Here is a 19,042-nt window from a genome sequence, read left to right on the forward strand (position 1 = left end):
CGATAGGGCCTTTCTGTGTGGAGTTTGCATGTTCTCCCTGTGTCCCCTAGGGTAGATACCCTCACAAAAACATGCCGTAATCCTGGTCTCTAAAACTACTTCCCCCTGGCCAAACCGATGGGTTATAGCCCATCGTTTTTTTCTATCTCGTTCTCGGAAAATCCATCCACCTCCTCGGGAGAAACCATGTAGAAACAGGAGGGGAGGGGCCTCTTTTCATGAGGGGGGGGGGCAAACACAGGTGGCGCATACATGGTTCTGAAATAAAATGGCCCATTTGGATACCACCTAAGATCCAGTTAGAAACCCACGTAAGCCCATATGGGCTAACACGGGTGGGCCCTTTGTGAAAACTGGGTGCACGGCCCACTTGGAACCCATGTCCATAGCCCATGTCAAAACCCAATTGGGCCCAGATGGACATGTTAGCTGGGTAATGAGGCTGCAAAAGTGAGGTTGATTTAGAGATAAATCCCATACATTGTCAATGGGAGGAAAAAACTATAAATAAAGTTAAATATTTTAAAAAGTATAAACTTTTTCAAAACAACTTTTTCACCAATGAAAGTTCAAAGATAGATGAACATTATAAAGTTTGAATGAAGTTTCAAAGTGAAAGTATGACGGAGTAATAAGAGCTCAAAAAAGTTAACTGTGAAAAATGGGACCTTTCTTCCATCGACTCTCATTATAAAGAATGTAAAAAAAGGTTAAAAAGTTAAAAAGTATAAAAAGTATAAAACTTTGTAAAAATTCAAATGCAAGCAAAAATAACTGCAAAGAGCTGAACAGTTTGAAGTTTGAACTAAATTTCTAGCATAAAGTATGTGGAAGTAGTTAGGTGCCAAAAAAACGGCGGAATAAAGAATAAATATAAACTGGCCATAACTAGTGTGTGCTCCCTGTGGCGAGCCCACAATAAATATAAACTGACAATAACTAGTGTGAGCTCGCACAATAACCCAGAATAGCCCACAATAACTCAGAAACTACAAAACATTTCAAAGTAAAACGTTCCAGCATGTGTCTCCACAGTAAGCTGAATAATAAAAAGTGTGAATGGAGTTTAGGTGAAAGTGATTTTTTGACGTGCCAAAATCTGCCATTGAGCCCCATGTTAAAAGTCTCAAATTTGATGTCAAAACCCAATTGGGCCCAGATGGACATGTTAGCTGGGTCCACTGCAGCAGCAGCATTATCTTTGAATCCCCCAGCGAGATGAACTCAACCGAACTGGAGTGGAGGACACGTCTTCCACAGCCTTCACAATAAAAGCTCAGATTTATAGGCCTACTCTAGTTTGGTTCCAAAACAGTGGGTCCAACTCCCTCCCACAGTTGGTGAATCCCAGGGGGACTACCATTTTATTTGCAGGGGCCGTTCCTCGATGACAGTCATGTCCATCTATTTAGTCAATTCAAGTGTTGATCAAATACAAAATTCTCATTGTCTTCCAATACTCCGCCACCGTTTAAGCTCAGGTGACTTCATAATATTATTATGAAATGACTACACCACCCTCACAAATGCTGTACAGACACTGAACAAGCTACGGTCAATTACGCAATGTGGTACAGGTTCAGGATTAACAGAATCAGAGGCTGATGTAACAAAAGTGTTATAAAAATATATATTCAAGTTAAAATACAGAAGGGAAGAGGGGTAATTATAGCAGGGAAATCATGATCGTAAAAGTGGGACTGAGCCCAAGGGCAGGTGATATAGAGAGATCATTCATTAAGTACATATTTTGGCTTTTGTTTGGTGTGATTACTTTATTTACGTTATGTGTAATGTTTTGATTTGATGTATTTGCAATCTGGTAAAACCCAGTCTCAAATACAATATGGCACGGTGGGAAAAACAGTGAAAGGTTGTCCTCCTACAATAGATCACATAATACATCTGGTTACCCCTCAATACAAATTCATTGTATAGCAAAATGACTCAAATAGAACAAAATACCATAACCTTCCCAGTCAATATACCGTTACTCACTGAATGAAACCAGGAAAGGACCATGGAGGCTCTGGAAGTACAGAGGATAAATTAGGCTACCAGTTGACTAACATTGTCCCCATGTCAAAAACCCTCTTAAAACCCACCCTTTACTGACTCCGGCAGCGTCCCAGCTCCCCCTCTCAAAACATCACACCTGCTGAATTCTGTAAATGGAATAGGCTACTGTATTAAATGTCACTAATTAAAACATATCCGCACGTAATCTAAATGAATTATCGAAGCATCAACATTTGTTTGAGGTTAAGTACTAATTATAGGCTGTACACCTCATGCCTCCAGGTCCCCAACAAACATGAGGCCTCAAACCTGGCCTCACCCCTTAATGGGGCAGTGCTACTACACTTATACAAAATAGTATATTTATAATAGTATATTACTGATCAATTTCTCCCATGGGCAAGTTTATGCTTTGAACCAATAGGGATTTAAACAAACTTCAACCCTATATATTCAACTTAGATTATAGTAAGGTCTTGCCTTGCTATAACAATCCACTGGGGCACAATGTTGTCTTCCTGAGAACACTGGCACATTTTCTGGGAACACAGTAGTACAGTTAAGTATCTAGCTGCTCTCTGTCCTGCCTGCTTTCCGGGAGCTAGCTCTTGGAAAACCCTGGTGAGTCAACATCCTTTATCCTCGTGGACAAACACAGGACTGGGTTGCAGCTCACAGAATTCCTCGCTCAAGCCTAGACTCTCTCTGTTTCCATAACCTGCCCATGTGTGAGCGTCTGCCTGCCAGGCTGATGTAGGCCTACTTGATGGGAAGTTAGTATAATGCCCTGCACTCTACTCTACTTTACAGAAATGTAATTTTCATCATGAATAACACTATACAGAAATGTTGAGCATGCGCATGTTATTTGTTCAACAACCCCTGAAAAAAACAAAAGTCTGATGTTCAGAACAGGCTGATCTTTACCACTTCCGCTGGCTGGAGACAGGAAGAGGTAATGGTCACTGTTTTCTTTCTTCTGCCATAAGCATAGATTACAGCCAAATGTATGATGAGTGAGCGTATACTTTCTGAGATGCTGATGGGTCTGCACTGTACAGTATGCGTGATTGTAAGGATGAATATGCTTGCTGAGGCCAAAGAAAGTTCCACATTCAGTTACTGTAATGTGGAAAAACCTTCGAGATCGAGTCCAGAGTGAGTACAAAGATATTGGCTTATGTCATTTCCTGCTATTGTTTCTGAAGACTTTCGCTTTTGTTGTCGATTTACTGCACAGACACGCTGGCTTCAGTCTGACAACTGCTTGGTGAGTCAACTTAAGTGTTATATAACAGTCCCATCATCTCCCATTTGAGTAAGTGACCTCTAGGTGTGATAGTGGAGCAGAATACCTTTTTCCTCAAGTATTTCAACAGATGCAAAATAATGCTTTCTCTTCCAAGTGCTCAAAGACATGAAGAAAACACGAGAGAGAGATGTAGGGGGGAGGGGTGGGGGGCGGGGGGGAGAGACCGTTGACAGGTGGTTACTTATCTCACATTTGCCTGCGCAAACATTATAACGCCACATTGAAAAAAAGGAACTGGACTGAAAGACCGTTGCACACACTAACACCAGCTGTACACTACACATCCGTATATTGACCACAGGTCTCACAAATCCTGATGAATGATGTGTGTGTGTGTGTGTGTGTGTGTGTGTGTGTGTGTGTGTGTGTGTGTGTGTGTGTGTGCGCGCGCGTGAATGCATGTGTTTGCTTGAGGAGAGGTTGATTTGGATGAGCTGCAGATATTTGGTTTTCCAGGTGGATACATTTGTAACTTGAGTTAGCTATTAAGAGCTGATGATGAATGGGATGTGTTGCCATAGTAACTCAACAGGATGTTAATTTCTCAGCAGGCAGACTTTGCAGGGGAACAATTTCTTGTCAAACAATAAGTAGGTCAGGAGTTGCTTATTGTCAGTATCAGCCAGTAACACACGTGACATGAGTCTGTCCCTCTATGGTCTGTCCCCGCTACAATGCGCGGGTAGACCCCTTGGAGATGGATGCTCAGCTCCCAGTACTTATTGCACGACTTGCTGCACCCAAGCCATGCTTACTCATATGATGAGTTGGCGGTGCCCAGGATCGAACCCATGAACTTGTGGCCCAAAGGCAAGAGCCCTACCGACTGAGCTACCCAGACGCAACTGTATTGTCAAACATATTCACCTTCAAAATCATTTAATAAAATCACCATACTGAAAAAGTTGCTAAATATTTTTTTGAGTAGCTTGTGATACACAAACACGCACGTACGCACGCACACACACACACACACACGACACACACATTCTCCTGCAGCAAACTAATGGAGTTATTGCATGAACACAAACACAATCACCAAGACTCCATGACACTTGTCGTACCAGCCAACCATATCTGTATTATAATACGGTATATTCCTATTTCCTATATGTGAAATAAAAAGCTTTACTTGTTCTGCAAGGATGTGTGTTAAACACCGGTACCGATCTGCAATCGATGTGTGTATTTACCATGCACAGTAAAGCCATTTAATGCGTTGTGAGCTTGTACAGCTGGGCGCGACACCGTTGTGCGATAAAATATAAATCAGGCTTTATAGCTCAATGTAGACCACTCTCCTACTGTTTCCTCGTGTTACACACAGGCCATAGTGAAGCAAACATCTGCCCATTCTGAACACAGATCCATTTATTTGACCGGAGGCACAGACACAAAGCGTGACGTGATCAGGCTTGAGAAAGCAGTTTGGTCTGGACTTCCTCGGCCACAGTGGCACAACTGTGTCCACTTCCTCCTCTCAGAGGTCTCATATGTCATAACTGACAAGACTGTTAAAGGACATTTCCAGCAGGAGCCACAAATATCTGTACACCCATTGCAACAAGGCACATATGTAACAGTAGGGTATTACTAATATACAGAATATATGTATAATAGTTTCCATGTATACCTTACTATATGGGAAATAAATAAAAACAAGCTAAATGAACCCCGACTGGCTAGGCCCAAACTCACTGGTATGCAAACAAAACAAATTCACCACTTAGGCTTTGAATCAACAGTGGTGTTTTAACAGTGGGGTGATGTCCAAACAATTGTAATTTAGCTGGCAACCCCCTATTTGACCTCCCACTGTGTTAATTGCATCAACTGTGTGCTCCATCATTTAGCCATTCATTAAATGGCTCTTTCACGCTTTGTTTTTACGTCGCCACTATCATCTAATTGTTGCCCTCAGACTTTGCCATGAGCGCAGGCCAACGTGCAGAATGATCTTCTACGTCAGCTTCCAAGGCAACCCCCCCTGTCCTTCTGACCCCCAATAGGGAAAGTAGGTCTGAAATATGCCTCACTGGAACACATGGCATAATGCCATCGCTCACCCTCACCAGCACTCTTGACGCAACTGTGAATGACGGGCAGTGGACAAAAGGGATGCCGACACGGACACAGAAGCAGAGAGAGTGACCGTCATGACCTCACGGGTCAGCTGTGACCGTGGAATGAAAAGACACTAAAGCATCAGCCCACCCACGCACCCCCCCTGCCACCCTCTTGGCCAACAGAACCCACCATGGGAATATATATGGGAGCGTCGAGCTTGAGGGAGCAAGCGTTTCGCCTGCAAGAACTGAAAGGAGGCGGTTGTGTTTGGAATTTCGGGTCATGCCTTTCTCTGCACATTCCTCAACATTCTTTTGACAATAAACTGTGTCAGACTCAATTTCAGCAGCAAACCATTTTGGATGCTCAGTTTATGAAAGCCTCTGAAACATCCACAACCTGACACTATCCTCCGAGGTTTTGGCAGGGACCAAGTGTTATGAAATAGCATACAAGCTAGCACTGGTTTTAGTTAAGGAGAAAAAGATACATACTCAGTGTGGAGAGAAAAAGATACATACTCAGTGTGGAAATTACTAACAGATTTTGTACAGGGTTTGCAGTCTGGTGGTGGTGGTGTGGTTGTACACAAAAACAGCTGAAGCCTTTGGAACATACCGCTATTCTTGCATATTCTGCAGAAAATAAGCTAATGTTATCAGAAATGCCATATTTATTTTTAGGGGTGGTAACTTTGGCAAGACAAAACAAGAGTTTATTTCAATCATCCCAAGTACAAAAGAGTGCCAGATGATTTAGTTGCTTACAAAATGCCATGGTGTCTTGGACATTCACCATGGGTGTATTTTATTCAATTGTCAAAATAAAGCTTGGCTCATGCAGTAAAAAAAAACAAAAAAGGAAAAAGAAATCGTTCATTCTGTACACAAATCAGAGATGTTAAAATAAATAAATAACTTAAACAACAACACAAAGATGCTATGCAATAAACATAGTTAAGCATGTTAAATCAATGCAAACAAAAGAATGCAGCCAGAGTTTGTCTAGTTACATCTAGGCACTTCAACATGGCGAGGTGCAACTGTGCTGCTACACAGTAAGCAAAAATCCAGAGTGTTGACTAAACTGAAGAGGCTGATTGAACTCGGAGAGTACAATTTCAGAGTATTCTGAATTCAATCAACACTCCGGATTTTGCTGTGCGTTTTGGTCTCATTCTCATCGGTCTTTGGTACTGCTTATACTGTATTCTTTGGGGGTTAATCGGACAGTCATTGGTAACCTTGAAGTCTTTTGGTCCGTTCAGTGCAACCCTGGTCATCAGAGTTTGCTCTCCTCCTCTTCCAGTGGTCGGTTCAAACCAGGGATGAATTTGAGTAGTTGCCTCCGGAAGCTTTTCGGTTTGGGTTTCCTCGGAAGCGAGCCAAAGCCTCCTTGCTTCTCTCCCGGGGCCGACGATGAAGGCCCCCTCAAGTAGCTACGTGTGCTGGCGCTGCGAGTCAAGTGGGTCTTGGCCGTCATGAAGAGCTCGCTGGCTGGTCGTAGACGCTGCTTCCTCTGCACTGGCGGTGGTTGCTCTTTCGGCTGCTCCGTGTCGACGCCCTCCAGGTCCACGTTGCGCTCTCCTTGGTACAGGCAGGTCTGGTAGAGCGGGTCGTCCTCTGTGGCCGTGCTGAGGTAGCTGACGCTGCTGCTGGTGCTGCCGGTGCCGCGGATGGCTCTCAGAGCAGCAGGGCTGGGGGCGCCCAGGCTGCCGTACACTCCCGCCGACTCCAGGGACTCATACACTGAAGCGTCACTCATTACTATGCCTGCCGGACAGAAATATTATAATGTTATTGATGGCTAGTGATCACAGCTGTATGCAGCAATGCATGCATGCAAAGTGCAAATTATCTTAATGGCATGGAATCATGGATATTGTCGCCGTCGTTGTAAACTGTACTCCAGTAGAACCAATGTGGTTATTATTGCTCAGAAGGTCGCTAACACTTTATTGGTTAAATATTTATAAATTATTATATTTACATAAAAAATCATTTTCAATTTTCAAAATAGCCAACGTACAAGCTCCTAAATCTGCCATTTTCACTACTTTTACAGGACAGAGCATTAATTTATGAAAGAAATATTATATGGAGATACAATAGATTCTACACCAACGATGTGCAAAGTAGAATTGATTACAAAGGTTCATCCCTTTCAACAGTGGTGTCATGCTCGTTGCACGGAGAAAATAATACGTGCATGTGCAGGTACGGCACGGTATGGTGAACGCGCGTGCACACTAGAACACATCCCCCTAGAATCTAGGTGGGTCTTCTATTAATCTATTGTATCTATAGGGCCTAGATACAATAGAAGACGCACCATGTAGGCTACCCAGACAGTGGGTAAGTGGGTTACTTGCATAACGGGTTTACTGGCGGTGAGCACGGCCCACTTGATTCACGACGTGTCAAGTAGCCAAATCAAATTGCTACTTTGCATAACAACAGTTTTAACTGTGTCTAAAACGCTCATACACTACTAGGCTATCGCACGTGACGTACATGCGCGTGCGGGGGACTCATTAAAATGCCGTACCACCGAAAAAAGAAAAAGAAAAACACCATTACACCACTGCCCTTCAAGAATGGTGGGATCTTGATCTTCTCCGGTGAGTTCAAACAGATTTAAAACCACATGACGTACCATGAACCAGTCTCTGCTCCTGCATCATCAACGATCTGTATTCGTCCCACTTTTCAGTCAGGGTTTGCTGGAAACAAAACAAAGACACATTTTGAAATGATCGCAGAAGGAAATCCACTATAAACCGCAAGTTAATTGCTTTGAGTGGCATCACCTACTAACAGAATGTATATTAGTTAAAGTTGGCGTGCCACACGCCTATTTCCTTGATAATGGGTATTACCATTATAGATTTTTTTCTTTTCAAAAAACTGGATATTTAAGTCTTAAAAACCTCTATTTCTGTGGACACATCCAACAGTTCATTTAACAGAGAAGCCTCATCTTACAATGTGAAAGCAAAAATACACAGGCAAGACATAACATCCTCACACATCTTAAACAAAGACGGTCCAAATAATACTGTAGGTAATGCCAACTTCTTATGAAAGATTTTTTTTTTTAAAGAGTACCAAAATCATGGCACTGCGTCTTTCAATTTTTTCAGGCACTATGTCCTTTAGTGCAATCCAAATACAGTACGTTGCCAGCAGTATGTACTTCCAGACACAAGGCCATTATGGATTATGCTGGAGACAGCTGCTGTAATCTTGGGGAGGACTGGGGAGGGGAGGGGAGGGGCACTCTACCAAGTGCTTTTTAACAGCCATGTGCAAGAATGTGCCGTTTTTGTCCTCCCAAGCACACACAGCCATCAGTGTTGCATGCTGGAGAGATACAGCGCATGCAACAGGTGGTGCAGTTTGGGGAAACAGGTGGAGAGAGGGGGAATGCCGTCTATATGTGGCAAGCACCATGGTGGTATAGACCTCTGTATACTCTCTGTCTGGCCTGTGTGAGGCTGCAGGACAACACATCTACGTCGACCCAGAGAGAACTGGCCGTAAAAACAGTGTTCCACTCCAGTGTGGTGTGATGGTGGTGCAGGTTTGAGGAAGTCGTTTACCTTCAGATACTGCAGCCGTGCTTCTAGCTCCTCTTTTCGGATGGAGTCGCTGTAAACCGTCTCCAGCCTAAAAACGGGGGGGGGGGGGGGGGGGGGCAGCAGAAAGCAGTAGAATTAATAAGAATAAGCATTACAGGAAGTAGTAATAAAACACACAACATATGGCAATTAAGAGGGCTGAGGAATCTAGAGTAACCATATGAAGGGTTCTTTTCATGAAACCCAGACGGGAATGGGTCTGGTCTCAAGGGTTTACAAGTGAAGGGGGGGGATAAAGGACATATACTATTTCCACTCTGACACTTGAGAATTCTCTTTTAAAATCACATGACTGAACATTTGCCCTGTTTTTATAGAGCTCGTTTTCACTTGAACTTAATATCCCCGTTTACGCAGTACTTGTAAAAGTGGTGGTGGGAATAATTTGATGTCAGCTCAGCTGTAAAAGGATGCACATAGTGGTACTGTGATGCGGTTAACCTCACTGTTAAAGCAGTAGCATTCAAAGCTTATGAACGGGCCTCACTAATTGCCCTTTTGATCTTTTACAAGCATAAGTGTTACGTCTGAGAATGAGTCGGTGTGAGGGGGAAATGTGGTTGCAATTACGTAAACACCCTATGTGGCTTATGTGCACACTATTTGTGCAAACTCTGGTACTGTGAACAATATTCTACACTTGCAGTTGGGATACATAGATGCCATAAATTATAGTCAAAGCTTTTGATGGTCAAATAAGTTAAATGATGGGCTTTGAACAAAGCAAATGATCTGGTATACCTTTCAGTTCAGCCACAAAGCAGAAACTGGAAGCATACGTTGACATTAGAGATGTGGGGAACTAACTATGTACATGAGAATAAAATGTATCAATCAATTTAAAACTAATGAACTGAAAATGTTTAATAACCAATTAAAATGCTGTCAAATATTGGATATGGTCACCATGAAATATACAATATTAACATCATGTGAAGAGGAAAACGTGGCTTTGTATTGTACATATATGAAAACAAACTTTTGTTTGCTTGGCTTTTTCGAAAGAATGAAAGGCTTTGTTACGCAACCGTAGCTGAAAGACAACTAGGAAACCTCAAGACAGTGGAAAACATTTCAGACATGCAAGACAAGATGGTCCAACATGGGCCAAACCCCAGATCCTTTAGATAATGGTGAATCCTATGTGTCTCACACACACACACACACACACACACACACACACACACACACACACACACACACACACACACACACACACACACACACACACACACACACACACACACACACACACACACACACACACACACACACACACACACACACACACACACACACACACACACACACACACACACACACACACACACACACACACACACACACACGATGGATTGAAATGTGTGGTAGGTTCCTAAATGTAATCAGCTTTGACAACTTCAAATGAATAGGAGATTAGGGCCTACTCCTGCAGGATAAACAGTGAATACCCCTAACACATTCCTACATCCATTTTGTATAGATTTAGGAACACACACACACACACACACACACACACACACAGACAGAATTAACCGCATCAAAAGCGTGATAGTGTCTTTTTAATGATTCTGTTATCACAAACACACACACACACACACAGAGAATGAACTAAACACACATCAAAAGCGTGATAGTGTCTTTTTAATGATTCTGTTATCACAATCTTTCCATGTTTTTTTCCCAACCATCCACAAGCGCTTTGTTCCAAATGTGCACGTTTCTTACCGTATTGTACTGCCACAGGCCCTGATGAGCTGAACAATGTCTTTGTGCCGAAACCCCTCCACTGTGGCCTCGTTGACACTTGCGATGGTGTCCCCTGTGCACGCAAACACCACATGTGTTAAATAGACAGCAGATGTACAGCCTTCCATCGTGGCTTCGTTTCACTCAGTAGTAGCCAACGAAAGCCGTTTTCCATCCCATATCGGTTAACCACATGAGCCTTAGTGTCCCCGTTCTGGGTATTTCATAATAGGCACACATTCGACGAAAACAGCATATCTACAAGGGTAGTCCCCTTGTAGATATATTGTGTAGGTACCCTTACAGGTACCCTTGTAGGTACCTGTAAGGTAGTCTTGCAAGTAGGCCCTTTTCACCTGAGAGATTTGGTGTAGAGGGAAAAACAGAGGCATAGAAACATAGCTTTTTCTGAAAACTGTCAGGATGTAGAAGACATTTTTAGAATCTGATCTCAGGTCAAAATGGGTTTTAAAGCCCTGGTGGACCTCAGTCAACAAGGTATACATGGGTTTAAGGTGGTTAATGGTTTGTGAATCAATCGGAGCATTTCTTCCTTTAGTTCCTTCGGCTCATACAGTATGTTGCACACATGTTGTAAAAACACAATCATATCCTTCAGAATAAGCCGTGATGCTTGATCACGGTGCTGCTTTACATTCTCCATCAACATCTGAAGTTGACGATACCATGGACCCCTCTGTTCTATTTCTGTCCACATCTGACTCACATCTGTTATTTCTATTATAATCACACTGAGATGAGCCTCTACCGAGAACCATACCGAATTGGTTTTGGATGGTGTAGGAACTCTCATGTTTAATGGCTGGTAAACTGTGAGACTATAAAGCACAGTATACAAAAGTATTTAATCCCTTTAAAAAAAAGCACCGCCCCATTCTCCCGCGTGAGATGAATTAATCTGGTTCAGGCCAGCATGACAAAGGGAGCGGAAAGTAAAAGTAGGAAGTGAAACTCAATGCGACATAATAAGCGACCCATCTTCAAACTCGCCTTCCCTTTATGACTCATTAACTGCAAGTCTAAAGGTTTGTTGAGGCCCTGTCAAAAACCCTCCTCAATAATTATTTGTTCAAGTGTCTTTGAACAGGGCAGCGACCCGCCAAACAGTAAGGTGGCTCAGTGGTAAACATCATATTAATTCAATCCGGACTGGGGACATTCTGTGTAGTGTTTGCATGTTCTCCCCATATTCACGCCAGTTTACCCACAACACCAAAATAAATGCATGTTAGGCACATAAACCTATCAGTGCCCTTGAGCAAGGTACTGGTGGTCCCCCCAGGCACAGGCAGGGGAACAATTTCCCCACGGCGATCAATAAAGTATAACGTAAACTAGGCCTGCAAAAGTTAATCAAACTCAATTGATTTAATAGATCAATTTGAATTAAATTATAATTATCCTATACTTCAAGCGCAAGGGGGAGGGACAATCCATTATTAAACATATATCAGATTTCCTTTAGGGTTACTACCGTAGTAATATTTCTAGGCGAGTATATATATTTTTTATTTTCTGCCTTTTTTTAATGGGTGCGTAGACCGTTTCTTTGATGAGGTAAAGCACTGTGAGTTTACAGAATCCTAATGCATGGCAAGGAGAACCAAGGATAATCCTGTTGTGGTCTGCATACTATGTTTCTACACTATGTTTATCTATTTCTATTCTATTTTTATTGAAAGTTTTCAATAACAGAGATCTCAGGGGTAAGCCATTGAGAGGGTGAAGATAGCCTCGGGTCTCCTCCGATACCCGGGCCGTCAAGCCACCATCTTCTTTTCAGCTGACAGTGAAGGGTCTCACTAGGGGCACAGAGCGCATGTGGAGGTACACGCTATCCCCCCAGCCCCACCTCCCCCTCTGAACATGTGACCTGGTTTCTAAACCCTCACCCTAACCCTAACCTCCCACGGGGCAGCACACCTAAACCTAACCTTAACCCTCTCCCAACCCTTATGTCTAACCAATGACTAGTCTAAACTAAGTATGCACCCCAAAATGCTAAGCAGAGTGTATGCTTAAGTGTTACATTAACACTGAGGATTTATACAGCACTAGATATGGCACAGTCATCATGATGCATCCTGTGTAAGAGTACACTGACTGGAAAATAAGTACACAGAGTCATGTGTGTACTTCCTTAAACAGCAGACTGACTGACGTAAAGGAAAACCCTGTTTCAAAACTTCTCCTTTCCCCCTGGTGTGTATTTTAAGGACTTCCAAAAGGCTATTTCATGTATAGTTACAGTACATATGAGGGAAATAAACAACTCTTATACAGTAGCCTATCAGTGGGCACTAGGATTCATCCTTTTAGCAGCCCTTGTATTGTACTGTACTTCCCTGTGCTTGTCCATGGAAACTGTTAATAAAGAATTCAACCAATCAAAACTAAACATGATTATAATCTATCACTTACCAATTTTTAGTCCTGCTAGCTGTGCAGGGCTGTCATCATGCACCTTGCACACAAAAGTGCACATCTCTACTGAGTTCTGGTCCTGGTGATGCAATCCATATGTCTGGATGGAAAAGGGGAAACATATTGGAAAAAAAAGAGACTTAATGTCTGGAAAAGAGAAAACATTCCATGAGCTATATTTCCCTTTTATATAGCAGAGTATCACATCATATTCTTTTAATAAGAAACTTTATAAAGCGCTATTTGAAGCCAGGTTACACAGTGCTTTACAAAAATAAGATGCAGCAAGATGTCAATAAGAAAATGTAAGTAAAGTAAAATTCTAAAGATGCTGACAATTGAGGAACTACAGCCCCAGAATGCTACCCTGATAACACATTGATGTGCACTGTTGGATGTGCAATGTGGGATGATACACCACACACACAGTACAGTGAGTTAGCTCACTCTGATATGAAGAAGGAAGGTTGATAACATCAGTTCATTATCATATGCAGGCTGCTAGTGCAAACATGCATGCAAAGCAAGGGGATCGTTTCTCCTGTGGCATCATAAACCAATAGCCTCCTCGTCCTCTTATCTATTTTTGTTTGTGTAAATTTGACAGTTCTAATATTGTGTTTCCTTGGTCACCAATGTGCATTGTTAGATACACACATACATGTTCTTCCTTTTATCATTAACCATAGTCTATCGGGAAGGCCCGGTTCCTGCAGACTTCCTCTTGTCATGAGTATCATATCAGCACAGTTAACTTCCCAATGCTGTCAAATTAGGCACCCGGCCGGAACGTCACAACTCACATGATTGTCAACATTTCTAATAACTAAAACTGCCTAAAAATCTTTAAAAAGCGAGAAAACAAAGACACCGTCTGTCTTGAGATAATAGTTATTAGTATTAAAATGTTGTGTGCTTTTCGATTATATGTATCTGCTAGGTAAATGTAAATAATTCTTAAGATTTCACAAAAAGGATAATTTAAGACATTTAAGCAGGAAACTCAAAGTCATCCGTCCTCCTGCCCTGATGATCTCACTTCCTAAACCATGCAGGAAGGGAGGAACCTCAATCTAATCCTCAAATAGAACTATATAGATTTGTTCTGAATGAGAAAACTGTGACCATTTTGTGATTACATGAACTTGCTTCAGGTTTCAAAAGGCTTCTGATCAAGTGTGGTATTTAAAGAATGAGATCAATTAAATCCTATAATCCTATATATTGATTATATATTGTGTCAAGGTGCCTGAGAGAGATTAAGGAGTAGAGTGAGGGGTGGGAAATTTAACAGGGGATGTTTTTTTTTTGCCATCCCGGAAGTTGCCCGAATATCCATTGCCGATTTCCAGTGGAATTGTTGCATTGGGTTTTGGAAGGGCTTACATTAGACTAATCATCAACAAATTTTGTTCAACAAGAAATCAACAGCTTTGAAAATCTTTGAACCACGCAGGCAATACAAGTTTTTAAAAAGCACATACAATTGTTGAAGGAATACAATGTTAAACTCTTGGGCTTCTGTTAACTGCAGACCTTATTTCCTGCATACATCTACACTGCAGTAACATTGACATTTTGGCGAGGGAACCCATTACAAAACACTATTTAAGTTAAAAGTGCAAAACCATTTGTCTGCCGAGTCTGTCCTAGGAGCTTGAGTGTAAAAGCAGGTATTCCAAGGGAATGCGTGTGAGAAAAACACAGCTTCAAAAATAGATGCTGGGAGTTAACAGCCCTGTCTTCACAGTCATGGGACAACATCCATCAGTATTTAAAACATATACAGTATTTGACCTTTTGCCCTACTGACACATGCACACCCTCAGATTAAAATACTTAATAGATCAAATCCATATGCATTGGTCACTTGGATTTGTAAATATGAACATGATGGGCCAAGATTTAAGAGTGTGTCTTCTTACCTGGATCTCAAAACCAAAAGTCTCATCATCTTTCTTCTCCAGAACCACCACCTTTCTGATAAAACAAAAAAGCAAATAAGAGATTATTGTATTGGTCTATTCTGATTGCAGTGATGGTAGAACAAATGTCTCCCATAGGCCATAGTAATCAATCATCACCATAAATTGCTGAGCTTTTGAGTGCATTTTCCATATTTTTTCTGGTGAGGAAACCTTTCAGGATTATCAGATCTGGGATTTATTCTGCGTATGAATTGAAGGATATTACAGGCGACCCGCTGGCCAAGTGGACCAGGCGCATGCCACATGTGGGCTTTGGCCTGGCAGCGCGTTGCATGTTCGAGTCCCCTTCATGAAGAAATAAAATAAAGGCAGCAAAGCCAAAAAATAAAATAGATATTACAGAACCATGGCGGTGCAAATAAAAATCACACCTGTGTGAACTGAGTGGTGCAACTCCCCTCTCTCCTCCTCCTCTCTCTCTCTCTCTCTCTCTCATTAGCAGGCAACAGTGCAGCACTGTCTCTCTCTGTTTCTGGCACAACAGCGCCCCTACTGGTACTCATAGTCATACTGGTGCTCATTAACGTCACATAGGTGAACCAACACGGACATTGCTGTTCCTTGGAGTGGTTGCACCACTCAAAAAACGTTAATTGTTTTCCACGGTGCAAAGCCAGAATGAGCAAATCATCCGGACATTCACAGCATACACTATAATCCTCTCTTCCATGCAAGGCGTTATCTCAAATTGTTCAACAATATATGTCTGTTGTCTCCAACTGAACAAGTGATCGGCTATGTCCGGCAGGCTCTGCGTCGTAACTAACAAGAAAATATATACGGGGTCTGTTTGACAGAGTGACGTCAAGAAGCCATCTGAGAAAGTACATCAATAGAAGACATGAAAATTCATGAAAACCCTTGAGAATATCATACATAACAATGACTATTAATATAGAAGCCTACTGTTTAACTGAGTGCCTTGAAGTAACTTTGATTATTGCTCAGTCAAGGGATGCCGAGGCTAGAGGCCTTTAAATTTGTGGCCCTTTGCTTCGATAGAATTTAGTTCTTTATGGATTGGTAACGTTTATTTAAATTGACACCGGGGTGTGGATGCTCTCAAAAAGGTTTTGTTTTTCTTCATTCACCAAAACAATGGTGGAAAGATGAACATTATGGTATGAGATAGACAAAATCAGTGCGAGATGGTGAGATTGTACCTTTGTGGTTCTGGGGTCTGTGTCAGGGGTTTCCACTTCTGCAATCCCCCGCCCTGTGAAAACAAAACAAAATAAGGATTACAGTACACACTACACACCAGTTCACGACGGGTTTCCCCAAAACATTCCCTGGGGGCCGGACATGTAGATATATACTTTAATGCATCGAGTGTAGTGCTATACGTGTATGTACTGTATGTATCATGTATTTTCAAGCCGGTGATGTGGCACGTGGCACATTTGCTCTAAACTGGAAATGCATGTCGGGCAGCTCTCTGTTTACCCCAACTCACAGACATAAGGAAAAGACGTTAATGTAAGGCCTCTATATTTAGCCATGTCTGCTGGTTTGGGACAGCCAATCTTCTTGACACAACAGAATATGAATGGCTCTCTTCTCTGATAATTATCGGAAACATTTCCATGCGAGTAGCCTACACCTTAAAACCCAACCCATAAACAAATTTACTTTTTGCTTAGTGCTGGGCTTCTTAGCTACAATTACTTCATTGAGAGAAAGAGCAAAGCCATTTGAAGGGGTTGGGACCCATATCCTACCTTACTATTTAAATAATTTGGTCGGGCTACTCTAAATCACTTACAATCAATTCACCCCTGTTCAACGGCAGGCAATGATCTTGAATGCAGCTCCTATGAAAGGTTGCTTTGTACTACAGTCTCACAGGGCAGTAAATGTTGCTTTCTCTATTTTCCAACACTTACAGAATTGTCCCAGGTCCTTCTCAATGAGGGCTTTTATTCTCAAACACCCCAAGAGACCAATGGGGGTGGTTAAGCAGAATTTCAGTTTGCAACACACAATGCACTATTGAAGCGCTTCACCCCAGCTGATTGAGAGATGGGGTGAGAGATTGTGAACTGTACCTGTCTCTACGACAGCAAACTAACAGGTCAGCCAATGTTATTGTGCTGCACAGGAGGCATCAGGAACATACGTGCACAAGTGGTTTTCACATTACATTTTTGCTTCCATATAATTTGTTGTCCCTTTTGCCATTCCACTTCCACACAAACACAGCCAGCTAAACGACTGCATTAGAAATTTGGGGAAACATTTTCAGATGGACATAAAAATGGTCTGGGAAACATACAACTGCTTAACCGACCCAATTGTGATAACAATGGCATCATACCCTGAAGAGGGCATATTGTTTGCAGAAACGTTGGTCTTTCAATAAAATGTTCTTTGCATTGTGACCATGAGTTGTGCAACCTCAACTTCCTTTACAAAAAGTAAAATGAAATCTAAAATGTGCTGCAACAAGTTGTAAACCAAAGAGGGGATGGGGTCAACTCATGACAGGTTTGACAAACACTGGTTAGCCCCTTTCGGAACACTTGGTTACCTTTTCTGTATTTAGGACGTCGGTTATCGAATATCGACATCGTAAATAAAGAAAAGGTAACCAAGGCCAAGGGTCCCGAAAGGGGCTAAGAACTGGTACAGATCCCTGTATGAACTTGATGATGCCATTGGGTAGAATGCAATTCAGGAATGATTTACTAAACTATAAACTCACGAATTAAGTGAGGATGAAGCACAAGTCAAATTGAGCATAAAGGGTCATCTTTTAAACAAAGTGTGACGTGAATAATCATCCCCCATTGGCACTGCCTAGTGTGATGATATTCAGTTTATTTGACAACGAAACATGTCCAATGAAGTCTCTGGATGAATGGACACATAATATTTGTACAGTACAATATGCAGGCCTGCCAACATTCCTGGATCGCCATCTTCTGCAGGACTCCTGCAAGTCCTGCATTGTCATTTACCTGAGTTTCTCCTGGATTTGGTATCAAAGTCCCAAAATTCACCAGAACACAGGAACTTACTTAATCTACTATATTAAAAAGTTTCCCAGACTCCCGCTTGGGGGGTCTGGGCAGTGCATGCAATCATACAGAGATGTTGACTTCAATAATGAATGGTTATTATTAAAGATGGGTCTTATTTCCATCATTCAATCAATTTCTGTTTTAATGGCTGAAACTGTACCCAATGCTATAATAAAGCAAGCCTGATAAAAGTATCAAACTTCAGAATCTCCTGGATTCTCACAGTCCAATATTGGCTGACCCAGACTGCAAAGGTCAAATTGAACAAAGTCTACCTGTTGTCTCGCGCGCGCACACGCACACGCGCGCGCACACACACACACACACACACACACACACACACACACTTACTAACACAAAAGGTAGTGTTCAATTTTCTGATTGGTTGCAAATCTAAAACACTTACATTTTTGAAGTTTCTGGGTAATGTTCCACCAGAGTAAGCCAGAGTCTTGTGGTTGTAAACCTCCGAGGAATTGGAAGGTTCCGAAGTTCTACAACTGTCTGATTTTGATGATGGGAAATAAATGTCGCTGTCGTGAGATGCTCGGTTCTCTGGACCGCTGGAGTTGACTTTTTTAAGTCTCCGGAACGTCATGCCTGAGCCTGATATCCTACGCCTGGTACTCAGAAAAGGAATCCAAAGTATTTGTCGCCGCGACCGTCACAGAATGTTGTTGGAGAGTCGCGAATCGCGATCTTGTGTCACAGTGTCTTGCCAACTAGTGTCCAGTCAGTGTGAGTGAGTTGCTTAATGAGCAGCAAGCACGCAGCCAGCCAGCCAGGCAGCGTGGTGGCA

General features: G+C 42.2%; 1 protein-coding gene across 1 annotated transcript; it reads right to left on the bottom strand.

Annotated features, from left to right (window-relative positions):
- Nucleotides 1-6,013: 6,013 nt before the first annotated feature.
- Nucleotides 6,014-19,030, bottom strand: tamalin (trafficking regulator and scaffold protein tamalin). Its single transcript, XM_083769043.1, has 8 exons — nucleotides 18,650-19,030; nucleotides 16,384-16,436; nucleotides 15,158-15,212; nucleotides 13,230-13,332; nucleotides 10,767-10,860; nucleotides 9,000-9,066; nucleotides 8,054-8,120; nucleotides 6,014-7,170 (listed from the first exon to the last, which is right to left on the bottom strand). Exons 1-8 carry the CDS (start codon nucleotides 18,839-18,841, stop codon nucleotides 6,680-6,682), a joined length of 1,122 nt encoding a protein of 373 aa, XP_083625169.1. The 5' UTR covers nucleotides 18,842-19,030; the 3' UTR covers nucleotides 6,014-6,679.
- Between the last annotated feature and the right edge of the window lie 12 nt (nucleotides 19,031-19,042).

This window comes from Protomyctophum parallelum, assembly GCF_964188405.1.
Source record: "Protomyctophum parallelum genome assembly, chromosome: 7".
Classification (NCBI taxonomy): domain Eukaryota; kingdom Metazoa; phylum Chordata; class Actinopteri; order Myctophiformes; family Myctophidae; genus Protomyctophum; species Protomyctophum parallelum.